Source organism: Garra rufa, chromosome 2 (assembly GCF_049309525.1).
Source record: "Garra rufa chromosome 2, GarRuf1.0, whole genome shotgun sequence".
Lineage (NCBI taxonomy): Eukaryota > Metazoa > Chordata > Actinopteri > Cypriniformes > Cyprinidae > Garra > Garra rufa.
Window position 1 is genome coordinate 30,436,659 of NC_133362.1, and position 27,905 is coordinate 30,464,563.

The 27,905-nt window shown below is 33.8% G+C and overlaps 3 protein-coding genes across 5 annotated transcripts in view; 1 reads left to right on the top strand and 2 right to left on the bottom strand.

Annotated features, from left to right (window-relative positions):
- The first annotated feature begins 163 nt into the window (after positions 1 to 163).
- On the top strand, positions 164 to 10,878 carry prepl (prolyl endopeptidase like). The gene is made up of 14 exons (XM_073834073.1): positions 164 to 416; positions 1,103 to 1,219; positions 1,308 to 1,374; positions 1,997 to 2,209; positions 2,286 to 2,412; positions 2,482 to 2,698; positions 2,793 to 2,984; positions 3,241 to 3,447; positions 4,238 to 4,413; positions 4,521 to 4,737; positions 4,817 to 4,963; positions 5,977 to 6,103; positions 10,401 to 10,486; positions 10,757 to 10,878. Exons 1-14 carry the CDS (start codon positions 315 to 317, stop codon positions 10,874 to 10,876), a joined length of 2,115 nt encoding a protein of 704 aa, XP_073690174.1. The 5' UTR covers positions 164 to 314; the 3' UTR covers positions 10,877 to 10,878.
- Positions 10,879 to 10,927: 49 nt separating this feature from the next.
- Positions 10,928 to 21,155, bottom strand: slc3a1 (solute carrier family 3 member 1). Its single transcript, XM_073834074.1, has 10 exons — positions 20,675 to 21,155; positions 18,120 to 18,299; positions 17,719 to 17,861; positions 17,466 to 17,591; positions 14,796 to 14,915; positions 14,213 to 14,337; positions 13,918 to 14,119; positions 13,156 to 13,332; positions 11,697 to 11,822; positions 10,928 to 11,619 (listed from the first exon to the last, which is right to left on the bottom strand). The coding sequence occupies exons 1-10, from the start codon at positions 21,087 to 21,089 to the stop codon at positions 11,194 to 11,196; spliced, it is 2,040 nt and encodes a 679-aa protein (XP_073690175.1). The 5' UTR covers positions 21,090 to 21,155; the 3' UTR covers positions 10,928 to 11,193.
- Positions 21,156 to 26,373: 5,218 nt separating this feature from the next.
- Positions 26,374 to 27,905, bottom strand: part of ppm1ba (protein phosphatase, Mg2+/Mn2+ dependent, 1Ba) — a 39,045-nt gene continuing 37,513 nt past the window's right edge. For all 3 annotated transcript variants that reach the window (XM_073834077.1, XM_073834079.1, XM_073834078.1), the window contains one exon: positions 26,374 to 27,657. In XM_073834077.1, coding sequence (XP_073690178.1) covers positions 27,628 to 27,657 — 30 coding nt within the window. In that variant the 3' untranslated portion in view covers positions 26,374 to 27,627. The remainder of the gene's footprint in view (positions 27,658 to 27,905) is intronic.

The following is a 27,905-nucleotide window of genomic DNA, read 5'->3' on the forward strand; positions in this document are numbered from 1 at the left end:
CTGAGTTGTTGGTTCTAGAACAGCTCGAACTGGTTCAGTCTGACTGCTAGACGAATCCTTCAGACAGGTTCTGTGAACCGATTCAACCGGTTCGTTTAAAAGATTCGACTCAAACGAACGGACTCGTTAGTGTAAATGTCAATACACCACTGTTCTACACACAGCAGCACATGGGCAGCGGAGTTTAAGTATTTTGAATGTGATACTTACCCAGAAACACAATTCACTGTACATTTTGACATTTTGAGGTAGCAATAATACGTCGTTTATTTATAATCATTTACTAATTAGACAGTGACATCCTGTTGAATTAAATGAATCTGATCACCTCCTCATGTCTGCTGCTCCTGCGATCAGTTTCACGCAATATTCATTGGAGAAATATACACCCATTTATCTCGCGTCTTTACACTGAGGTAGGATCGACTTCATACTCACTGTACAGTTCAATGTTTTCGTTTTATGTACAGTTGTATTTTAAAAGATATATTGACTTCATAACTGATGACATGACGTTTTTTAATCAATATCAAGAAATGAAGGTTAAAAACATATGTGACCAAGGACCACAAAACCAGTCAGAAGGGTCAATTTATTAAAATTGAGATTTATACATTATTTGAAAACTAGATAAATAAGCTTTCCGTTTATGTGGATTTATTTTTTAGGATATAACAATATTTGGCAGAAATACAACTATTTGAAAATCTGGAATCCGAGGGTGCAAAAAAATCGAAATATTGAGAAAATAGCCTTTAAGGTTGTCCAAATTAAGTTCTTAGCAGTGCATATCACTAATAAAAAATTAAGTTTCAATATATTTACAGAAGAAGTTTACAAAATGTCTTCAGGGAACATGATCTTTACTTAATATCCTAAAGATTTTTGGCATAAAAGAAAAAACAATCATTTCGACCCATACAATGTATTTTTGGATATTGCTACAAATGCCACTTAAGACTGGTTTTGTGGTCCAGGGTCACATTTAACTAATATGTAGTTGTTAATTATTATTGTTTATATATATACATACACAAATATAACGGCATACATAATAATAATAAAAACAGACTTTGATTAAACATAATAATGATCCTCTCAGACTACATCAGAGCTGTCTAAAGGCCATCTACAGAAACTCAGAGATCAGGAGCAGCGTTTTAAAAGAAGATTGCATTCGGTTCATAGAAAGTTTGCAGATGTACCAGAAAATTCAGAGGTATGCAACTGTAGTGGTGCAAAGTGTGTGTGGTACATAATTGATGTAAATTATAAATCAGTTTTCAATCCCTCAACATCTTCTCAAGTTCCAGGGACAGCATCATGTATACTTTGAAGATGGAAAAGGGATTTACAGATCGAACCTGGGAGAGGGTAAAAGAAACTAAAAAAAAAAAACATTTGTGACCCTGGACCACAAAATCAGTCATAAGGGTCCTTTTTATGAAATTGAGATTTATACATCATTGTTGCAATATGGAACTCTTGCATTATTATTGACATTTTATTTTATTATTTTAATACTGTAAGGTTGCTTTGACACAACTTGTATTGTAAAAAGCGCTGTATAAATAATCTTGACTTGACTTGACATCATCTGAAAGCTGAACAAATAAGCTTTCTATTAATGTATATTTAATCGAAATACAACTGTTTGAAAATCTGGAATCTGAAGGTGATTAAAAATCAAGATAATGAGAAAATCGCCTTTAAAATTGTCCAAATGAAGTTCTTAGCAATGCATATTACTAATCAAAAATACGTTTTGATATATTTACAGTAGAAAATTGACAAAATATCTCCATGGAACATGATTTTTACTTAATGATTTGTAGCAAAAAAGAAAAATGTATAATTTTGACCCATACAATGTATTGTTGGCTATTGCTCCAAATATGCCTTTGCTACTTATGACTGGTTTTGTGGTACAGAGTCATATTTCAGTAAACACATTTTATTTAAGTCCAACTAGAAACAAAGCAATGTTTGCATACAGATGCACAGGAGATGTTGGAGGTGTTCAATACAGATTGGGGAGGAGATGGATATGGAACCATCCAGAGGGTCAGACTCTCTCCCTCAGAGACCATGCTGGCCATCACTGTAAAGAAAGACCACCATGAGGAAACCAAATGCGTGTTGGTTCATTTAGATGGTGACATTCCTCAACAAAAGTCCTTGTTGGTTTTAGACAATGTGATCAGCTTTGGTAAGGCCTACTATAATTGAAACATTCTTGAAAAAGAAACATTCTTTTCCTCTTCAAATGTCTTTTCTCTGTGCAGAATGGGCCACAGATGACATCCTCTTCTACAGCACACAGAAGACTCTTCAGTGCCTACGTGTTTTCCGTCTACATCTCAGTGATTCTGATGTTCAGACCACCCTTGTTTATGAAGAAAAGGATCCAGAGTAAGTGTCTAATTGTTGGTGAAGAGTGCTTTTGACCAGCATTGATGTGGTTTTCTGTCCATTCCTCAGGTTCTTTGTGGAGGTCAGTCGTTCCAGAGACCAGAAGTTGGTGACCATTAACTGCAGCAGTAAGATTAGCTCTGAGGTGTGGTTTGTTGATAGCAAGACTCCACTTTCATTCCCCACCCTCATTCAGTCTCGTCAACCTGGACTGCTTTATTACGTGGAGCACTCAAATAACTACCTGTTCATCCTTGCTAATACTGGAACAAACCAGGAGTATCAGGTAAGAGTATCAGCATCAGACTTAAGCAGTATCGTTCAAAACTAAATTACAACTGTGTTTACATGTGTAATTTTTTTCTGTGTCCAATCTCAAGCTGCTTAGGGCACCTTTAGGCTCTCCATCCATGCCACACTGGATGCCATTGTTCAGTGCTGTTCCAGGAACAGTCATTAAAGATATGGAGCTTCTTCGGGGTCACTGTGTGTTCACAGTTAAAGATTCACAGTGTCGACTTCAGATCCAGACTCTTTCCACACAAGAGCCCTATCAGTTAAACACTCACCAGGTGTGAAGAAGAATCACAGATTTACATACACAACAGCCTAGAGAGTGTGTGTTTCTAATGATGCTGAGTTAAAGAGATGTTTTATTTAGATTTTAAGTGTGTTTTACTGGATATATGACTTGATACATTGATACAATTGAATGTCCGGTGCATCTCTCTAATGTATTAAAAGGACGTTGGGCTGTCTCAAACCCCAATAACCTGGGCTTTTTCTATATATCACACAAGTTCAGCAATGTTTCTGTTTTGCTCTTAGCTTCCTCACTGGGTCTGTGATTTATCACCGCAGCGTGTTGGGACTGTGGACAGAGGGTCATTTGGTTTTCTCCTGTCCTCCCCTGTGCACCCACCTGTACGCTACATCTACTCCTCTAGGGAACAAAAGCTCTCCATAACAGAGGACAAATCCAAGTACATCTCCCTCCCTGAGTTTAACACAACACGCCTGCAGGCAGCCAGTCAGGTATGAGGCATTTATTTGTGAGAAGTCTTAAATGTACAGTAGTACAAAAAGCAGCCCATATACACTACCAGTCAAAAGCTTTTGAACAGTAAGATTTTTAAAGAAGTCCCTTCTGCTCACCAAGCCTGAATTTATTTGATAATATTGTGAAATATTTATACTATTTAGAAAACTGTTTTCTTTTTGAATATATTTTAAAATGTAATTTATTTTTGTGATCAAAGCTACATTTTCAGCTTCATTACTCCAGTCTTTAGTGTCACACGATCCTTCAGAAACCATTGTAATATGCTAATTTGCTGTTCAATTTTTTATACACTATACTATTCAAAAACTTGGGGTCTGTATAATTTTGCTTTAAACTGATCAAAAGTGATGACATTTATAATGTTACAAAATATTTATTTTTTTCTGAACTTTCTATTAATCAAAAACCTTAAAAAAACTCAACATAATAATAATTTTTTTTTTTTTTTTTTTTTTTTTGAGCAGCAAATCGGAATATTAGAATGATTTCTGAAGGATTGTGTGACTGGAGTAATGATGCTACAAATTTAGCTTTGAAATCACAAGAATAAATTACATTTTAAAATATATTCAAATAGAAAAAAAGTTATTTTGAATTGTAAAAATGTTTCAGAATTGTACTGTTTTTGCTGTACTTCGGATCAAAAAGTGCAGGCTTGGTGAGCAGAAGAGACTTATTTATTTAAAAATATTACTGTTCAAAAACCTTTGACTGGTAGTGTACATCCAAAAAGCCATAATATCTAAATGTTTGTGTTTTCAGGATGGTACACTGGTGCCTTTGACTCTCTTCCACATGCCAGCATTATCTGAGCTGCAGAAGGCTCCACTTCTCCTGCATGTATATGGAGCTTATGGTGTTGATCTCAATATGGCCTTCAGTCCTGAGAAGAGACTGCTGCTGGAGGACGGCTGGGCTCTGGCATACTGCCACGTCAGGTACTAAACTACAGCTTAATCATCTTTTTCATAGAGACATTACTGTTAAAAAGTTTGGGTCTGTAAGACATCTTTATTATGTGTTTGTGTTGTTTGTAACGGGGCAGGGGTGGTGGTGAGCGTGGTCTAGCGTGGCATCGAGCGGGTTCTGTCCTTCAGAAGCGAAGGGGAGTGGAGGATCTTGCTGCTTGCATTCAGAGTCTTCATCGCTTGGGAGTGTCTCATCCTGCTCTTACAGCCCTCACTGCTCGCAGTGCTGGAGCTGTCCTAGCGGGGGCGCTGTGCAACCATAACCCACAGCTTCTCAGATCTGTCATTCTACAGGTGGATCTTTAATACATAATTGATTACACATTCCCTAAGCCTTATTTTTATAGTTAGGTGAAGTTGTAATTCTCTGCAGGCACCTTTTCTGGATGTTCTTGGCACAATGCAAGACCCTTCCCTGCCGCTTACTGTAGAGGAGAGAGGGGAGTGGGGAGACCCCAGTATAAAAGAACACAAGGATAACATTGCCTCTTACTGTCCCTGTCACAACATTAGACCTCAGGTAAGTCATTTAGATATCACTTACACTGCCGTTTAAAAGTTTGGGGTCAGTATGTTTTGAAGGCATTAAGGGGTTCACACAAAAAAGAAAATTTTGTCATTAATTGCTCACCCTCATGTCATTCCAAACCTGTAAGACCTTTGTTCATCTTCAGAACACAATTTTTTTAATGAAATCCAAAAGCTTTGTGACCCTGCACAGACAGCAATGCAACTGACACGTTCAAGGCCCAGAAATGTAGTAAGAACATTGTTAAAATAGTCCATGTGACATCAGTGGTTCAACCTTAACTTTATGAAGCTATGGGAATGCTTTTTGTGCACAAAGAAAACAAAAATGACTTTATTCAACAATTTCATTACAACAGGTCAGAAAGCTTTAGGATTTCATCATAAACATCTTAATCTTAATTTGTGTTCATAAAATTACAGTTGAACCACTGATGTCACAAGGACCATTTTATCGATATACTCATTACCTTTCTGGGCCTTGAAAGTGGTAGTTGCGTTGCTGTTTATGCAGGGTTAGAGAGCTCTTGGATTTCATCAAAAATAGCTTAATTTGTGTTCCGAAGATGATTGAAGGTCTTACGAGTTTGGAACGACATTAAGGTGAGTAATTAATGACAGAATGTTAATTGTTTGGTGAACTATCCATTTATTTTGATCAAAAATCAGTAAAGACATTTATAATAGAAAAAGATTTCTGTTTTAAATAAATGCAGTTATTTTCTATAAAAAAAAGGCCCTAAAAACAAAAATGTATCACACTTTCCACAAAAACATTAAGCAGCACAACATTTTTAAAGAGAATTCTTTAAAAAACATTAAAAATCTTACTGTTCAAAAACTTGTACAGTATATTTTTGTTCAAGTACATGCAGTCCTGGTGAGCGTAAGAGATTTTTAAAAACCATTTAAAACCAACCCAAGTGTTGAATTAGTAGTGTGCAGTATGTGTCTTATCATTGAGGGCCCATTGAAAAAGTTTTTTTTTTTTTTTTTTTTTTACAGCTTTACCCATCCATGCTGATCACTGCATACTCAGAGGACCATAGAGTTCCTTTATCTGGGGTCATGAAGTATGTGGAAAGACTAAAGAAGGCCATCCAAATGCGTACCACTCATGTTGACGTTAACGGTGAGTGTATAAATGCTCTATTGAGCCTTTTTAAACATCTGTACACTTCTTATATTCTCCTAGCACATTAATTGAAGCAATTTTAGCTCACAGGTAAGAGGTGTTCTTAGGCACAAAGTTACAAAATCTATGTAAATCACAGCCTTGAGTGGCGCATCATTACAGCAGTATGATAAAAGCCAATAATGTTCAATAAGTAAAGGTATTTATCATAATAATGAACTCAAATTCAACTATCAACTAGACAGAAGATAAAATAAAATTACTTCAAAAAATTACGGTTGAACCACTGATGTCACATGGACTATTTTAACAATGTCCTTACTACCTTTCTGGGTCTTAAATGTGGTAGTTGCGTTGCTGTCTATGAAGGGTCAGAAAACTCTCGAATTTCATCAAAAATATCTTAATTCGAGTTCTGAGGATGAACAAAGTTCTTACGGGTTTGGAATAACATAAGGGTGAGTAATTTAAAATAAACAGAACTTTCATTTTTGGGTGAACTATCCCTTTAGTTGGCTATTAGTGTATTTGATCATATATCTGGAATCTCATTAGCCCACAAAGTAAATGATATTATCAAAACATTATAGCTGCAGTATTGAAAACTCCTTCTAAACCAAGTGAAGTATAATGGAAATGAACTTGGAGGTCAGTGGCTGTAATCCCAGCTCTCAAATAAACCCCTGGGCTTAAGAGAAGCACTTACACTCTCTCCTCAGGAGAGAAGAGCACTGATCTGGAAACAGGTGATGTGGAGCGATTCCTCTCCATATCAACCTGAGGTCACCTTGTGTGCGAGCTGCTCCGTGAGACATGCTGTCAGCACATCTTAGTCCAGACCCCCTCCGTTAGACTCCCTCTCCATCTGTGTGCCATTAATTATCTTTATTATACACACACACACACCTTCGCTAACACATACACAAAGAAAAAAGAAAGTTCCTCTAATCTCTCCAATTCCTCTCCGGGAGATAAAACGCTGATCACACATGCTGCCAGCTCAGACGATTAACATGTTTATGAGATAGTCTATCAGGCACAGAGATAAGGAACAATACACTGGGCTGTGCCAAGGTCAGGAGAAAGCTTGTGAAACATGCGGCCCAGAGAAGGAGCGGGATGGAGAGAGACACCAGCGGCCGTACTGCAGATAAGAGGCAGATGACAGAGTTTTAAGGATTAGGCATATGATTTTTACACTCAGCTTCACTTCAGAGAGATCCCATCACCGTGGGGAAATAAGGCAGCCAGGCAAAGGAGTGGGCCAAGTCCACCTACATGGCAGCCTCTCATCATCCACTCTGTTTCAAGAGCGTTGACTTTAAAGTGTTGGATGTGATGCCTAGGTGTTGTGATGGAGAGCCAGTGTACCCGATTATGCTTGGATATTGTCAGTCTAGTCCTACATATTCAGTGCGTTTGGCCTCATAACAAACATAAACTGGTATACTTCAATTTGATTTTTATCTACGTTCCTGTTCCTCCAAGATCCAGTTTTGGCTTCCTTACATCCATTTAAAAGTGTTTCACACCAGTGTTGTTGTTAAACAAAACTATTAAAGGATTAGTTCTCTTCCAGAATAAAAATTTCCTGATCATTTACTCACCCCATGTCATCCAAGATGTTCATGTCAAAAAAGAAACAAGGCTTTTGAGGAAAAAAATTCCAAAATTCAATTGGGAACTAATAAGTTGAAGGTCCAAACTGCAGTTTCAATGCAGCTTCAAAAGGCTCTACACAATCCAAGCCAAGGAATAAGGGTCTTATCTAGCGAAACGTTGTCATTTTCTTAAAAAAAAAAAAAAAAAGTATGTACTTATTAACCACAAATGCTTGTCTTGCACTAGCTCGACTTTTACAATGTGATTACATAATGCGTGAAGACGCACATCATCAGCTGGGATCATGTAGAACTGTTTGAAGCTGCATTGAAACTCCAATTTGGACCTTTATTTATAAAAATTACATGTTCGAAAGTTTACATCCCCTTGATTCTTATTACTGTGTTCTTACCTGAATGATCCACAGCTTTGTTTTTTTGGTTTAGTGATAGTTGTTCATGAGTCCCTTATTTGTGACCCTGGACCACAAAAGCAGTCTCAAGTCGCTGGGGTATATTTGTAGCAATAGCCAAAAATACATTGTATGGGTCAAAATTATTGATTTTTCTTTTATGCCAAAAATCATTAGGAAATTAAGCAAAGATCATGTTCCATAAAGATATTTTGTAAAATTCCTACTATAAATATATCAAAATGTAATTTTTGATTAGTAATATGCATTGTTAAGAACTTAATTTGAGGAACTTTAAAGGTGATTTTCTCAGTATTTTGATTTTTTTACACCCTCAGATTCCAGATTTTCAAATAGATGTATCTCGGCCAAATATTCTCCTATCCTAACAAACCATATATCAATAGAAAGCTTATTTATTGAGCTTCCACATGATGTGTACATCTCAGTTTTGTAAAATTTAACCTTATGACTGGTTTTGTGGTCCAGAGTCACATTTGTCCTGAACAGTTAAACTGCCTACTGTTCTTCAGAATAATCCTCCAGGTCCCACAAATTCTTTAGTTTTCCAGCTTTTTTGTGTATTTCAACCCTTTCCAACAATGACTATGATTTTGAGATCCATCTTTTCACACTGAGGACAACTGAGAGACTTATATGTAGTGTTAATTTCGTCAGACGAGACGAGACGAAATATGTTCGTCAACGACCCTTTTTTTCATGACTAAGACGAGACGATGACAAGACTGCACCACTGTCCAAAAACTCTGACTAAGACTAAATTAACATGCATTATTGTTGACGAAAAAAGACGAGACGAAAATGTTTTGCATAAAATAAAAACTAAGATAAAATCTCTCTTCATTTTCGTATCCAGATCATTTATACAGGGTTTTAAACGACGAAACATACTAATTCACAGATATTTGTGAATCGGGATATTAGATAGTTCATGGCATGGTAAGCAAGTGTGTGAGTATTCTGGATAAAAAAGGAAAAACGAAATAAAAGCGATCTATCTGTCATACAGTGTTATTGTGTCTGTGTTGTGTCACGTGACAAGCTTGATGCGTCGCCATGGAAACAATAAGGACGAACGTTCTAAAAAAACTGTCGCTTAAAAAAAACTCACTCAGGGGTCCGCTAGAATATTTTAAACTCACCATTGAAAGGGTTAATCATTTGTGAATGTGTCTCCTAAATCAGAAATTGAAAACCAGACACGTTTAACATTTGCATTCAACAAAAATCATTCAACAAGTGTATTTTGTAAGGTAATTTTGACATTTAACCAATGTTTGAGATATGTGAAACACTTTTTTTTTACTGAAATGTGTATCAGTAATAATCTCAGTAATAATGTGTTATTTTAAAAAAAGACTACAATTTTTTCACTAAACCTAGACTAAAATATATTGAGTTCTTTTTTGACTAAAACTAGACTAAAATTAAAAGACTTTTAGTCGACTAAAACTTGACTAAGATACCTTGAGTTTTCTTTTGACTAAAACTAGACTAAAATGACGAGACTTTTAGTCGACTAAAACTTGACTAACAAAAAAAGATATGTGAATGACTAAATATGACTAAAACTAGCAAGGACATTTGGCACAAGACTAAGACTAAGACTAAATTAAAAAATAGGTGACGAAATTAACACTACTTATATGCAACTATTACAGAAGGTTCGAATGCTCACTGATGCTTTAAAAGGAAATACTTTGCATTAAGAGCCAGGGGTGTATGAGCCCCTCAGTTGCCTTAAGTATGAAAAGATGGATCTCAAAATCATACATTCATTGTTGGAAAATGTTCAAATACACAAAAATGCTGGAAAACCTTATAATTTATGAGACCTGAAGGATTTTTCTAAAGAACAGCAGGCAGTTGAACTGTCAAGGACAAACAAGTTTCTCATGAAAAACTATGCCTTAACAAAAAAAAAAACAGCTGTGGATCATTCAGGTAACAACACAGTATTAAGAATCAAGTGTATAAACACTTTTGAACTTTTTATAAATTCAACTATTATTTTCTCTTGTGGACAATATGTGAACATTTTATGTGAAATATCTTACTCAGGTCAGTACTAAATAAACAATAGCATGCATTTTGTATGATCCCTCTTATTTTGGTAAAATAATTTATAATTTATTCAGTAAATAAATACATTGTGGCTGACTGCATTTCTATAATGGCATCGGTAACTTGTCACTTTATGACTTTGTGTTTAGTTTAAAACATGTTCACTTTGCCTCTTTAACTGACATGTTCAACCAGAAGCACGTGTCCCAGCTGTCATTCTGGACCTGCAGCCGGGAGGTGATCATTTTGGCCCTGAGGACTTTAATCTGTCCTTGAATGAGGTACATAAACACTCAATTATGCACCTTATCAGAATGAATTGTTAAATTACCTACTGTCTACGTTAACACACTCAAACATAACACTTCAGCATGCTGGCTATTATAAAGCTTTGGATTAATCATTAAGGTGGTTATTCCACACACTTTATAATCACGACAAAGTGCATTTTAGCATTATAGATATCCTTCTCCCATCATTTGATGTCACACATTAACTTAAACTGTACTGTTTATAGCTTTATGTCATGATGTTTTGTTTTTCTCTCACAGTGTGCCCGGCAGTTAGCCTTTCTTCACACAGAACTTGGATTAGACCAGCAAATAACTCGATGGAGACAAAAAGCAAGGTCAAAAAAACTGACTGGCAAGTCTCATGAACCACAAAACTAAATGGTATGTGTGTGTACTGTGTCAGTGAGAAACAACCAGACAAAAACAACCTTTTTTTATTTTTGTCAATAAACCAAACATTTATTTTGTTATTCAGATGCTAGTTATTTTCTTTAAAAAAATTGCTGGGTCACACTGAACAAAAACAATACACACTATCTCAGCCAGTCAGATGATACTTAATGTTCAATGTACAGTTATATGGAGTGGCCAAGACTTCCCAGCATGGCACCACCACAAAAAAAAGATGATATAGATAGCCTTATCATTTGTCACTGTGTCAGCCAGGTAAGGGACACATTCTCTAGAAAGTACCCTTAACAATTATACAGAATATTTAGTTGAGGCAAATAGCAGGCTTTCTCAGAAACATAGCACTCAGATTCATGGTTAGGGTGAAAGCGCTGACTGGTGGAGTATTCCAGAAGCAGTCCTTGCCCTTTAGATGTTGGAATTCTGGATTTAGGGAAGGTCTTTTCACTTATTGGCACTGTGCTTAAATGCACAGTAAGAGTATCTGGCAACTCACTAACTGACGACAAGTCTGTTGTAGTATCTTTGCCGAAGTTTAGAACCACCAGGAAGGCTTTGTTGAGTCCGTCCAGCTCACGCAAATAAGCGAATACATCGGCATCGCTCCAGACGAAGCAGAACCAGCCTCGGGACAGGGCCAACTCAGACTCTCTGAGCAAACTCAGAGCACGATACTGTGAAATGGTGGACCCAGGATCAGCCTGCTGAACCTGGAGAGAAAAATATGAGCTGGGATTAGAGGTTTCCCCTGCTTTAACATATTTGTTGGCAGTCTGAATCAACGTACCTCCACATTGACAGTCCTATAGTCTGGAGCGATGTCGAGCCATGTGCCGTTTTCACTGTCACTAAAACCCGCGTTGAGCTGATCATTCCACTGCATTGGTGTTCGCTGTGGGTCTCGACTGTTGCTCTAGATTTTAAAATAAAAAAATATATATTTTATTTGACAAATAATGCATTAAGTTGATTAAAACTGACAGGAAATATATTTAGAATGTTACAAAATGACAAATGCAGTTTACGTCTCACAATTCTGAGAAAAAAAAAGTCAGAATTGCAAGATATAAACTGGAAGTTTTTATCTCGCAATTCAAATTTTTTTCTCGCAATTGTTTTTTGTGAGTTTATATCTTGCAATTCTGAAAAAAAGTCAGAATTATGAGTTTATATCACAATTTTGACTAGAACTCGCAAATGTACGTTCGTCACAATTCTGAAAGAATGTCAGATTAGTATGTTTATACCTTGCAATTCTGACTTTATAACTCGCAATTGCAAGTTTATATCTCTAAATAGTCAGTTTGTATCTCAAAACAAATATAAACTTGAGACTTGTTGTGATATAAACCATAAACTTGCAATTGCGAGTTTACATCATGCAATTTTGACTTTAAAACTCACAATTGCAAGTATTGTATAGTATAACTCGAAATTGTGAGTTTGTCACACAGTTCTGAAAAAAAAAATAATACTGTGAGACATTAACTGGCAATTGCGAGTTTTTGCGAATTGTTTTCTCGCAATTCTGACTTTATAACTCGCAGTTGCAAGTTTATATCACAATTTTATAACTCAAAATTGTGAGTTTGTCATGCAGGTCTGGGAAACAAACGTCACATTTGGGTAAAAAAGTCAGTATTGTGAAAAATAATCTCAGAATTGTGATATATAAACTGGCAATTGCAAGTCATTGCTAATTTTCATCTTGCAATTCTGACTTTATTTCTCGCAATTGTGAGATTATATCTCGCAATTCTGAGAAAAAAAAGTCAAAAAACTGAGTTCAATTTTGTAATTCTCACTTTATATCTCACTTCTTTTTCTCAGAATATAAACTTGCAATTGTGAGATTGTCACGCAGTTCTGAGGAAAAAAAGTCAAAATTGCGAGATATAAACTCACAATTGCAAGAAAAAAGCTTGAATTGTGAGATGAAACTGGCAATTGGGAGTTTTGCTCATTTTTATCTCGCAATTTTGACTTTCTCGCAATTGGGAGTTTATATCACGTAATTCTGGCTTTATAACTCGCAATTGCAAGTTTACATCTCACAATTTTGACTTTTTAACTCATAATTGTAAGATTATATCACGTAATTCTGCGAAAAAAGTCAGTGAGTTTATATCTCACAATTGTCGGACTGTTTTTGGGATATTGGGATATCAACTTGCAATTGCGAGTTAAAGTGCTACATTTAAATTTGCTAAATGTAACTATTATTAAAAAAAAGTGTTTTGACTTACTGGATCACTTTGTCCAAAAGGATCCTGAATTACAGAGACATTTACATTCACCATGCCAATCTCTTCTCCATAGTATGTTGTGGGAGTTCCAGGCAGTGTTAACAACAGCATGTTTAAAACATGTACATATTCCTTACCAGCACTCGAGCCTATACGTGGCTTGTCATGGTTTCCCACCTAGACATGTACACAAACATATGTTGTGTATGTGACAAACTTCAACTGTATTTCAAAGTTTAGATTTAAAGCTGAAATGTGCAATTATTTACATTTTAAAATCAGTTTGTCCATTTAGCAATGCTAGTCTTGCTGAACTTCAGCTTTAAACGGATAGTTTACAGAAAAATGAAATTTCTGTCATTATTACTCATCCTCATAACGTTCCAAACCCGTTAAGAACTTTGTTCATCTTCAGAAGACCATTTTGATGAAATCCAAGAGCCTTCTAACCCGACTGAACAAACCGTTGCGTATAAGTCGTTATTCTTGTTTTCTTTGCGCACAAAAAGTATTCTTGTAGCTTCATAACATTATGGTTGAACCACTGATGATCTTATAGATGTTCTTATACCTTTCTAGGCCTTGAACATAGTTACAGTTCTCGGATTTCATCAAAAATACCTTAATATGTGTTCCGAAGGTGAACAAAGGTCTTACAGGTTTGGAGCAACATGAGGGTGAGTATTTAATGACAGAACTTTCATTTTCAAGTGAACTATCCCTGTAAATATTTGAAGTGATCTGATTCTTAAACTCACTCACCACCCAGTTTGGCCATTTTCCCTTTGGCATTTTCGACATCCATAAATGAACCAAGTTTTTGGCTTGATTTCCTGACAGTTCATCAGGAAGGTACAGGAGATAGAAGTTAAAGGGGAAGTCGCTTTCGGTGATATAGCTTGTGCCATAGTACCTCATGGTTTTTTCTATTTCTTCATAGTCATAACACTCGATCACCATGAACCTGATTAGTAAGAGGAAAAAACAAAAACAAAAGAGCCATTTACAAGAGAGAAAAAAAAACATATTAATGAAGTAGAGGAAGAATTGAGGATACCTGTAGCGGCCGGGCTCTCTGCTGTAGGTGTCCAGCTCTACCCTCCACTGTGTCAGGATCTCATGTAAGCCCTGTTGTGTGTAGGTGTAGTCATGGTACAGCTCAAACTCTGTGTCCACAGTCGACTAAAAGACACCGCAAAAGGAAATAAAGATAATTGAAAATGTTCTTACAAACTGAGAGATAAATGAAAATGATTTTCCAGGATATTCAACATGTCACACTTGATAGATTTTGACTTGTGTTGAACCCAGGACATTCCTCCAAGTTAATTCCAACAAGTCCATGAGGACCAAAAAGCCAAATCACTAGAAAAAGAGGGCCAAGAATATTGAGTCATTTAATGGCTTTCCCTAGATCTTCAGTGGCTTTGAAATCGTCTGGAATTAGGATAATGGGAATGACTTGCTAGTAAATCCAGAGAAATATGCACTAGTAATCCTTAAATGACATTATGAGAACAAAGAACAGTAATGTGACTGCTGAATGAATTCGAAGAACATTTTTTACTCTGTACACATTCAGTTTACACTTATTTGCCATTTTCATAGGGTTATACAGAATAGATAATTGTTGGGCTTACTGGATCTTGGTTAGGGTCGACCTGGGGTTCATTTCTCAAATGTGTGGCCTCAAGCATGTGTTTCACAGCGTCCATGCGGAACCCATCCACCCCTTTCTTCAGCCAGAAATGGATTATGTCCTATTAGACAGAGGTGGAACAAAGTTCAAAGAGGGTCCATGTTTGTAGTGAAACACGATATGGCATTGCAGATCTGCATAAAGAGCCTTTTTGTTTAAGAGCCTGAAGGCTTATATTACTCACTTTTTCTAAAATGTAGAAAATTTGTACTGTTTTACTCATTCTGGGTAAATAAAATACAAAACTGTCTGTTACTTTCTGTAAACGCATAACTTACTAGTTTCAGAGAGGTTACTCTATTACCAATGCAGAATGAGACACTTTAACCAGCCAAGATACTTTGTTCATAGTTCTTTGTAGTGTTTAGGTGACTTCATGCTCAGGTGGGCTAATGCCTCCTTACATAAGACATTCATTCAGACAGGGCCACCCATTTTTTTTTTTATACTTTTTTGCTACAGAATTAAAAACACAAAAAAGGTAATTGTGACTTTTTATCTCAGAATTCTGTCTTTTTTCTCGTAATTGCGAGTTTAAATCTTGCATTTCAGGTTTTTTTCTCCCAATTCTGACTTTAAACGTTAAAATTTGCAAACAATAAAGTCAGAATTGCGAGTTTATATCCCGCTATTTTGAGGAGGGAAAAATAACAAATTTATATCTTGCAAATCTAACTATATAACTCACAACTGCGAGTTTATATCACGCAATTCTAACTCTTAATTGCTGTTTTTATCTCTCAGAATTGAGAGTTATAAACTCGCAATTGTGGAAAAAACAACATAATTCTAAGGGAACAAAAGTCAGAATTCTGAGAAAAAAAAGTCACAATTTGCCAGAAGAAAGTCAGAATTGCCAGAAAAAAAAACCTACAATTTGCGGGGGGAAAAAAGAAGGAAAAAAAAAAGTCAGAACTGCAAGTTTTTATCTTTTATTTTTATCTCACAAAAAATTGAGAATTTATGTCTTGCAAAAAGATTTAAACTCGCAATTCTGAGGGAAAAAAGTCACAACTGTGAGAAAAGAAGTCAAAATTGTGAGATACAAACCCACAACTGCAGGAAAAAAAGTTTATTTCTTGCAGTTTCGAGTTTATATCCTGCTATTTGGAGAAAAAAAAAACATTGCCAATTTATTTCTTGCAATTCTGACATTTTTTCTTAGAATTGTGTGATTTAAACTCACAATTTGGAGGAAAAAAAGTCTGAATTGTGAGATATAAACCAGCAATTTCGATAAAAAAAAATAGCGATATATAATCTTGCATTGCGCATTTGAGTTTGAACCTCGTAACATCTTGCAATTCTGACAATTTGGAGTTTATATAACGCAATTCTGACTTTCTAACTTCCAATTGCTGTTTATATCTCGCAATTCTTTTTTTCTCAAAACTGAGATATAAACTCGCAATTGCAAGAAAAAAACTCTGGATTGCGAGATATAAACCTGCAATTGCGAGAAAAAAGTCAGAATTGCGAGATGCAAACATTAGACAAAGTCAATTGTGAGTTTTTATCTTGCAATAAATCTTGTGACTTTATTTCTTGCAATTTCGAGTTTATATACAGCTTTTTTGAGAAAAAAAAATTATATCTTACAATTCTGACTTTTTTTCTCAGAATTGTGAGATATGAACTCGCAATTGCAAGAAAAAAACTTGAGGAAAAAAAGGCAGAACTGAGATATATACCCAAAGTAAAAAATATATATATACATTTTATTTTTATTTTATTTATCTTTATTTCTTGCAACTTTGAGTTTATATCCCACTGAAATAAATATATTTTATCAAGTAAAATTCAGAAAAAAATTTTCTCAGAATTGTGGGATACATACAAACTCTGGATTGCGAGATTTAAACTTTTAATTCTGAAGAAAAAAAAAGTCAGAATTGTGAGGAAAAAGTCAGAATTGTGAGATATAGATCTGCAATTGCAAGAAAAAAAACTGAATTGTAATTGCAATTCTGAGGAAAAAAGAATTAAGAATTTATATTGTGCAACTCTGACTTTATAACTAGTAATTGAACAATTATATATCACGCAATTCTGACTTTTTCTCAGAATTGAAAAAAAAAAAAAAAAACTTTCCTCAGAACTCACAGTTGTGAGAAAAAAACTGGCTTGCGAGATTTAAACTCGCAATTCCAATGAGATATAAATTCACAATCTTGTGATTCAGTTTTTTCTTGCAATTGCAATTCCAATAAAAATGAATCACAAGATTTAAACTTACTCTTGCTAGATTTGTATCTTGCAATTCTCTTTATTTCTTGCTATTGCAAGTTTTTTTTATTCTACTATATATATATTACGTTTAACATTTACATTTTTATTCCCAGAGGAATTTAAAAAACTGTGATTTCCAGGCCTGGAAAGGTCCTGTAAATGAACAAAATCCTGACGGCATTACTGCAAAAACCATCTTTTGGATCTCGTAAATTCATCTCCAGTGCTGGACCAGGTTTCTGTGACAGCAGCATCACACAACACAGTCCCATCTAATCAAGCAAGCTTGTACTGCTTGTTGCTTTGTCTTAACGCACCCAGTTACGACACAATGTCAAATTCTGCATAATGCTTCCACAAGCTTCCATTAGCTCTGTCTTACCGTCATCTCCTCTATGACTTTGGGGTTACGGTAGTTCAGGTCAGGCTGTTCCTTGAGGAACTGATGGAAATAGCACTCCTGTCGCACCTCGTCATACTCCCAGGTGGAATTGCCAAAGACGCTCACCTGACAAATCAAACAATGTGACACTATAGTGCATTCTAGATTATGTTGAGCTATAAAATTCAATCCATATAACAGCAGCTGTCACTATCCACTGATGTGTTTGCAGTGTGAGGATGGACATTCATACCCAGTTGTTAGGAGGTTTGTCTCGTGTGCAGTTAACCCAGATGTAGTAGTCTTTATAAGGCTCTGTACGATTACGGCTAAGTTGGAACCAGATGTGTTTGTCGCTGGTGTGGTTCGGGATGAAGTCCATGATCAGCTTTAGACCTGGGCAAAAAAACTACTGTTATCAAAATAGCATTTTATAGTGATATGACAATGGAATAATAGCGTTATAACATTGGTAATTATTAACCATCACGTTACTCATGAAGCTTGCAAAATGCTAAAATGCAAACTAGTCATAAACCCAGCAAAAAATGATGACAGTACAGGTTTGTCAATGTGTTACAGTAGGTGTTGCTGGTTGACGACAATGTTGAGTGAAATATCATTGATCATTTAATTCCAAAGCAGCATGTCTACCTTTGTTATGCATGCTTGCCAGAAGGTCTTCAAAGTCTTCCATGGTGCCGAAGATGGGATCGATCTGCCTGAAGTCCTCCACATCATATCCGAAGTCTCTCATAGGAGACTTGTAGAAAGGACTGATCCAGACTGCTTTAATGTTAAGGTACTCAAAATGGCTCAGTTTCTCCTTGATTCCTAAAGTCAAACAGTGAATAACAAAAGTGTTATCTGGAAAGTTTGCACCTTTGATCTGTACTACGACATTTAACAATACAATTAATCTTGATCAAACCAAACTTTCTAATCACTTCGATCTTTTAATATCTAAATGTGAACATCTTGGAGGGTCAATGAAGTTATTATGTGTTTTGTCTTATCCACAGTGTTTGCTTTGTGTGCACGAGTTTCAAAGTAAAGCACTGATCACCCTGTAATGTACAGTCGTAAAGTCAGTTTTATGTACTTTATGGCATGTGTAAATGCAATTTTGCCCATTACGTAAGTGCAATTAAACATCCTCCTCTTCTTGCTTGAAACGGAATATGCTGCAATACAGGACCATTATGAAGGAAAAACATGGCTTTTGTGTGTCTGTCCAAGCCGTCAATACACTCACTTCTCAAATATCGCTAGAGCTGGAGGGAACTCCCAGCTACTGAAAAGAGAATTGTTTTTCAAGGCAGCTTGATACACTACTACTAACTTTTTCCTGTCTTTTTTTGTTTTAGGCCAATTTTCTTACATAATGTCTCTGAATTATTAAAAAGTATCCACTAGAATGTGTGTAGGTGCATTAGAAGTTCTCAAAATGACACTAAAAGCACATGATCCAAACCTGAAACAGAGGTTCTCATATCTCATAACTATATTCTGTAAGATTTACAGATTACAGAATGTAAACATGGACAAAATAATAGCTATTCCTAAACGTGCATAGTATTGAAACGATGCAACAAGAAAAGGATATTTAATGAATTGAAATTTAATTAAATGTATACATTTAAAGTGTAATAATGATTGCCAAAAAATATTTTTGATGCAGTATACATTAAAAATGTGGTATGTGATTAAATGCCCAATTTTTAGTAACTTTTAATACAAAATAAATAACAAAAATATTGTAATAAACAGCGTTATCATCAATAAAACTATTCAAATTGTTTTTGGTAATTTAAATAAAGCTGAAATAAAATAAAATATTAACAAAAACTTGAAACAGATTGAAAATTAGTAATGTTGCCTTGTCAAATAATTGAAACTGAATGAAAGTTATAGTAAAGTATAAAAATTACTGAAAGCGAAATATAGAATACTAAAATAGAATATAAATAATTCAAAATTTAATAGAAATATTTTTAAAAAGATAATTACAAAAGTAATAACTGAATGAAAGTATTAAAATATAAACAAAAATAAAATAGAAAAAATTGAACATTTAATAGAAATATTTAAAGAAAAAAGTTTTTAAAAAATGGCAAAAGCAATAACTGAATGAAAGTTTTAAGTACTAAAATTATTAAAACAAATAAAAATGAATTAAAATAGAAAAACTAGGAATAATTTACAATTTAATAGAAATATTTAAAACCAAATTAAAATAACAAAAGCAATAACAATGAAAGTTTAAGTACTAAAATATAAACAAAAATAAATTAAAATAGAAAAAAATTAACATTTAATAGAAATATTTAAAAAAAACTGATAAAAAATTCCGAAACCAATAACTGAATGAAAGCTTAAGTACTAAAATTAATAAAACAGAAATAAAAATAAACTAAAATAGAAAAAATAGAAATAATTAAAAATTTTATAGAAATATTTAAAGGAAAAAAGATTTTTTTTTTAAATGACAAAAGCAATAACCGAATGAAAGTTTAGGTACTAAAATTATGAATTAAAATAGAAGAACTAGGAATAATTTAAAATTTAATAGAAATATTAAAAAAGATTTAAAAAAAACAACAAAATGAAAGTTTAAGTACTAAACCAGAAAAATTAAATAAAATGTAACAGAAATATAAGATAGATAATTACAAAAGCAATAGCTGAAACACTAAACTTACTAAAACAAAACCAAATTTAAATAGAAAAAAGAAACAATTAAAAATGCAATAGGAATATAAAAATTACAAATTACAAAGGCAATACCAGAATAAAAGTTTAAGTGCTAAAATTACTAAATCTTTACTCAAAATAAATTAATAAAATAGAAATAATAGAAATAATTTAAAATGTAACAGAAATACACTACCAGTCAAAAGTTTTTGTACAGCAAAAACAGTGACAAATTTGAAATATTTTTTTTCTATTTAAAAGAACTTTTACATTTGAATATATTTTAAAATATAATTTATTCCTGTGATCAAAGCTGAATTTTAGCATCATTTCTCCTTTAGAAATCATTCTAATATTCTGATTTGCAGCTCAAAAACACTTTTGCACATCGCTTTTGATTAATGTAAAGCATCCTTGCCAAAAAAATAATAATAATAACAATTTTAACTGGTAGTGTATTTAAAAAAAAACTAACATAAATTACACAGTGTTTTACCTTAAAGTTCACAAATTACCTTTGAGGTCTCCAACACCATCACTGTTTGAATCTTTGAACGATCGTGGATAAACCTGATAGACCGGAGACACCTGCCACCAGCTCAAGCATCGCGGCGACAGCGCCACGATGGAAACGGTCACGGCAATGAGGGCCAGGGTGCATGCGATGATCAGCCAGAAAACAATCTCTCTCGGTATGCGGTAGCAGGGTTTGCTGGAGTATCTCTGCAGGACCTCTTTGGGCATCCCAGCATACGGCTTGATCTGAGTGTACTCGTTCTCCTCCGGTTCGGTGACGGACCTTCTGATGCCCTGCTGCTCTCGAGAGCTTGAGGCATCAGATGTATCATCCCCATCATCTAGAAAGGATGAATTCTGGATGCCTTCGTGCAGCTCCACCGCATCGATGTTGGTGATTTTGGTCAAACTCATCTTTCCTGCTTCATTCGGGTTCCCGAGGAACACTTGTGAGAGCCGACACAAGGGGAGTCCTGTTAAATAGAGGCATTCACAAGTCCATAGTGCACAACACTCATTCAGTTCTCCATCCCTCTCAACACACAATAAAACCCCTCCCAGAGGAATGTGGCGGAGATTAGCAAGCCCTGTGCCTCGGCTACATATTATTGAAAAGTCAGGTAACTTGTCTTGGCACTGACTGTGTGATAAAGTGACAGTTTACAATGTTTTAGTGTTGCTGACAACTGCCTACACATACCTCTGAATAGAAGTACATTATCATAAAGACTAACATAGAACAATTTAATTTGCAATCCAAAGTCAGGTAGTTAGCAAACTATAGCTTTTTCTCTTTATGACAAATTGGCTGGCAAACTTTTACCTTAAAAAAAAACAGACTTCCCCTGTAATTAGATCTCTACAAGAATGAGCAACTTGTAATCTAACTAGTATAAACTGCAACTTGAGAATATCATTTTATTGATGTTTATGCATAATCTTGAGGCCTAATCACATTAAATATTTAATAATATTGATTATAATAATCATTACCAAAAATATAGATTGATTGGCTAATTTGCATTGTTTTTGGGCAACTTCACATACAAAATATTGCTAAATATGATATTATTGTAATAATCAGCAGTTATCAGTAAAACTAAAAATTTGTTGAAATAAAATCTAAATATTCTATTAAAAAAATAGCATTGACTAAAAAAGCTCAAACTTACTAAAATGCTACTATTTAAATTAAATTAAAATGAAAACTGAAAATATAAAAATAAAAGCAAATTTAAAATATACTATGTATTTTTTAAATGTTTTCGGTAACTAACTAAATAAAAAAATAAACATGTTCTATGAAAAAATTGAATTGACTAAAAAAGCTCAAACTTACTAAATAGTACTAATTAAATTAAAATGAAAACAAATTCTGAATATTCAAAACATGGTATAATTTGTTTTTTAAAAACAATGTTTTCTGTTACTAAAAGTTGAAATAAAATATAAATATTAGTATAATAATATTAATAAATGCGAATTATGTTTTAATTGTTTTCAGTAATTGAAATAAAGTAAAAAAAATGAATATTTCTGGAAATACTTTTTTTTTTTTAAAGCTCAAACTTACTAAAATACTACTATTTAAATGAAAACTGAAAATATATAAATAAAAGAGAATTCAAAATATTAATAAATACTATAATATATATATATTTTTAAATGTTTTTGGTAAATGAAATAAAGTTGAAATAAAATATAAATATTCTATGAAAAAAAAACAGCATTGATTTATGGAAATAGTAAAAAAAATAATTAAATTAAACTAACTAAAATACTACTATTTAAATTAAAATGAAAAGTGAAAATATAAAAATAAAGGCAAATTCAAAATATTAAATACTATAATACGTTTTTTAAAACCGTTTTCGGTAACTGAAATAAAGTTGAAATAAAATGTAAATATTCTAAGAAAAACACCATTGATTCCTGGAAATATTAAAATAAAAATTTCAAATAAGCTCAAACTTACTAAAATACTACAATTTAAATTAAAATAAAAAAACTGAAAAAAAAGCAAATTCAAAACATTAATAAATACTATAATATGTTTTAAAAAAAGGTTTTTGGTAACTGAAATAAAGGTAAAATATAAATATTCTATGGAAAAAATAGCATTGATTCCTGGAAATACTAAATATATATTTTTTTAAAAAGCTCATAAACTTACTAAAACACTACTATTCAAATTCAAACAAAAAGTAAAATATATAAATAAAAGAGAATTCAAGATATTGATAAATACTACATGTTTTAAAAAATAGTTCTCAGTAATTAAAATAAAGTTAAGTATAAAAAATAAATATTCTATGAAAAAAATAGCATTGGTTCTAAAATAAAAAAATAAAAAGCTCAAATTTGCTAAAAGACAACTATTTTAATTAAAATGAAAACTGAAAATATAAAAGTAAAAGCAAATGCAAAATACTCATAAATACTATAATCATATATAATATGGAAATGAGAACGTAAATAACAACTAGCTTTTACACTACCTGACAAATTGAATGGCAAACTTTTATCTTACACTAAATAAAATAAATAAATAAAGTGAAAAGTATCACTGCTGCAGAACCATTTCAAAACATACTAATAAATACAATTCGAGGTACTTATATGCGCCATGTATAATAAAGTACAATAAGATATGTACTTTGTATGTAACTTTTAGTGACTCAAATTGATAAAGGCACTAATTTTCCCTCTAAATTACACAAAAAGAGGAAATCCAAGGTTTCTAGCAGTACACTTATCACATGAATTAAGTTGTTAGTTGCAAATGTTCAATAACAATTGTTCATTTATGATATCAACTGTTTTTGTATCTGCACTTGTTGATCAGTTAAAAAATACTTAGAAAAATGGAAGAGGTACTGGTCATTTTCTGCCACGACATTATCCATTAAACAAACTCTAAGTTGAAAACACAAAACACAACTGAAAATGTAGGTATATAAAAAGAAAAACTGAAAAATCAATACAGAACATTTCTTAAAATGAACAGTACATTGTACCCTCTTTTACAGACTTTTCTTAAAGTGGAGCTTACTAATTAACTACCAATACACTTCTTGAAATGATTGTTGTTCAGAATGTGTAGCTTTACCAGTTAATAAGAAAAAACATTTCAAAATGTGTAAATGTTCAATAATTCAATGTTGCATTTAAAAATATATACATTTATATTTTAGTTTTACTAACAAATCTAAATTAACATTTCACATTATACTCATAATCAGATTTGTAATGTTTTTTTCTCTTCTGCTCACCTAGTCTGCATTTATTTGATCTAAAATACAGCAAAAACAGTAAAACTGTGAAATATTTGTATTATTTAAAATAACTATTTTCTATTTGAATATTTTAAAAAGTAATTTATTCCTGTGATCAAAGCTAAATATGTATGCAAACTGTATAATATCCAAGGTACATATTTTTAGTAATTGTGCAGTTAATTCTCGTATTGGATTTTCAAAATGTTTTTGAAATTTTTGTCCCCTCCCCAAATTTGTCACTACTGGAACGCAACAATATATAATTTAATAAGAAGGGTTATATTGACCTATTAAGATTGTTTACACAACTACTTTGTATGTATATATATTTTTTGCTATTTTATAAAAAAAAAAAAAATCCAGAAGTAAATCAATAATTTAACATTTGACAAGATTTCAAATGTGATTTATGAGATTTGTTGTATTTTGAATCCAATTTTTCTTTTGTGAAAGGCTTGAAGTTGATTCTACCGATTTCAAAGTCAAAATGATTCATTATTTTGAATATACACTATATTGCCAAAAGTATCCTTCTAATGAACTGGTTTGACTACTTAAATAATTTCCATGGGTACAAATCTTAATGTTTAAGCACATAATGATATTCTAGGGAATTTTGTGCTTCTAATTTTATAACAACAGCTTTGACAGGACCCTTTTCTATTCTAACATTACAATGCCTCTGTATAAGGCAAAGTTCTAGAAGAAATGATTAAGTCAATGTAGAACTTGACTGGTCTGTACAAAGCAAAGTCCTAATCTCAGCTGAACACCTCTGGTGTGACTTTAAATGCAGACCTTGAGTCAAAAATTTATCACAAAACACCAATTGTACATATGGGACAGTCATTTTAGACACTTCCAAAACTGTTGCAACAGAAATAAAAACATCTTTTTATTTTGTCCATATAGTGTATGTACAAGTCATTGGTTTTTGGTTTTGGAGTTTTCAGTGCAAGGTCTGCATTTAAAGTCACTGAAGGTGTTCAGCTGGGATTAAGACTTTGCTTTATGCAGACCAGTCAGGTTCTTCCGCACTTACTGAATCAATCATTTCTTTTTGAACCTTGCCTTATTCAGTGAGGCATGGTCCGGTTGGAATAGAAAAGGGTCCTGTCCAAACTGTTGCTAAAAAAATAGAAGCACACAATCCCCTAGAATATCATTATATGCTTAAACAAAGATTTATACTCATGGAAATTACTAAAGTAGTCAAACCTGTTCACTGAAAGGGGATGTCCCAATACTTTTGGCAATATAGTGTACATTGAACCAAACACTATCATAACATCTTAGTTCATAATAAAGTTTGAACTTTATTGAAACACTACTGAAACATACTACAATACAAAACAATGATGATGATGTTTGGGTCATGACTGTTACAGTAGTGACAATTTTAGATACTTTAAAGCCTACCTCAAAGACGCTAATTAGCACATGGTTAGCTAGCATAGTTCTTAACAGCTGCACACATACAAAAACTAAATGCTATGAAAAACAACCAAAAAGTGTGCTTAATTGCAGAAAAAGGTGTTTGGTAGTGACGTTCCTTCAAGTTACATGCAGATTACACTGTTTCGGTAGTAACAAAAATGCACGATTTCAATATTGAAATTTAAAGGTTAGGGTTCAGAACAGCCAACCCTCAATAAGAGTTAGCCAATAAATGATCATTTTTAAATATATTAAGATTTCTAATATTATTGTGGGTTTTAATAGATAATAGAGGGAATCTTAGTAAATATCTAAAATGTGAATGCTTTTTTTGGGAGGGACAGCAGTTTGCACCAATTCTGTAGAATGGCTCCTATACCGTAGCATAGCACTCATTATTAGCCATACTACATTTTCATTATTACCCACATATCGCCCAAAGTCCGCTTACCAACCATCCAATGCATAATCGCACACAAAACCTGATAGCATCTTATCAATCTGATAAGATCTAATCAAACCTACAACTCTTTTGTAATAGCTTTACAACAAAGTCATGTTTATAAGGTCTAAGGTCGACACAAGTAAATTAAATAAACACTACATTTGCCAGCTTTCACTGGGGTTGAGACATCAGATCTTTGAAATATGCTCAGGTTTGTTGCACGTTATAGTACATCGAGAAGATCAAGCACTGCATATTCAGCTTTGTTTACTTATAAATATAGATCTCAACATCTATAAGTTTTTTTTTGTTTTATCATTTGCAATCGTTTCAGTCTATTATTGCACTATAATCCTCTAAAATGCACGCAAAGACAATCAACCTGCAGCTGGTTGCTTTACATTCTGGTCAGACAGCATCTTCCTGTCCAAATGGGCGGCTCTTGGCCAGAACAAGCTATAATGTGCATACAATACACAAAACTCCTGCTGACTCAAAATGACAATTTCCAGTGTGATTAAACATTAAACAGCAAGACTGCTTTTTTCCTTTATCTTTATTGTTCTGCTCAATATCACCTTTCAGGTTCTGAGGCCAGTGAGTACTGTAGTTCATGGACTGTTGAAAACATATCTGAGCAAAACCAACATTACACTTGCATGATGAATCAGAAAATAATCTGTGAATTCATCACAAAGCTAGTATTTTCATAATCAGCTAACCAAAAACACCACTTTACAATATACTCTGAAGGGAAAAAAAGTAGAAGAAAGGCAGGTTGCTGCAAGTTCACATCTGCATTGTGAAAGTGAGGGCCGATAGGGAGAGAGGGCCGAGAGATATAATACAAAGGGGGAGCTGAGAAAAGCTGCGTGGCTTTGGTGGGTACTTACAATCCCTTTTAGCCAACATCACCCACAGTTCTCGGGTGGTTGGGTTACACAAGTACATAATCTCAGTGTGTCTAAAGGAATTCACACAAAGTGGCACGCTCGTCGCTCGCCACCAACACAACTCTATTGCTTCACACGTTAAGCCACAAAGAACGTCAAACTTGGGAAAAATAAAATATATATCAATTTATATATATATTTATCTCTATATATTCTATATTCTCTGAAACAGCAGGATTAAAAAGCTTTTGACAACCAATCAAGTGATAACCTCCCAAACGAAGCAGAGTCGAGTCCGAGGTTCTACCTAAAGGTCAGTCAGCGCACATGATGAGGGAGGGAAGGTGCAAAAAGCCAACAAGCTTCAATCCTTTCCACGCAGGTTATGTAGTAACGAAGCAATTCTTTAAAACATGATCCACACGCATTCGTCAGTCAAATGTATCATCGATTAAACCCAAACCAGGGGCCGCAGTGGTCTCCCTTATAGCCAAGTTTATCAACTGCATCCTGGGCTCAAGGGCATCTGGCGTTAGCAAACCTCACTCAAATTCGCAGCTTGAAAAGGCACCACAGCACGTACATGGGTCCATCCCGCAAAACATCCTCAGGTTCAAAATGAACAACCACAGCCACCACAAAAAAGTGAGAAAAACTGTTTTTTTATTGTATGATGTGTTTTGTTATTTTTGTGTTTGACTTTGTTTTTAAAACTGGAACGCCGTTCTTTCCCTCATATATTAGAAAAAAAAAAGTTTGTAATGCTTTTGTTTGTACTGTATTTCCATTGAGTTGTGACTCTTGAAAGACTGTCCGTTGAATGTCTTGGTTTCACTGGAACAAAAGAAACATGACTGATGTCTTGTGTAGAAGAGGTGCTCCTCCCTCAGGTGGGACGACTACCACGGGTCCTCGAGGTCAGCACCACTCTGCGGAGAAAGACCACACAGAGAAAATCAGCTGGCAAAGGCATAAATCCTTGAAACAAATTAAATTATTATATACACTACTGGTCAAACATATGTGGTTTGAATCAATTTTTTTATAGAAATTAATGCTTAAGCAAAGATGGCTTAATTGTTTAAAAGAGACGGGTAAAAACAATGCTACAAAGTTTTTTAAACTTTATTCATCAAACAAACTATATACACTACCAGTCAAAAGTTATTGAACAGTA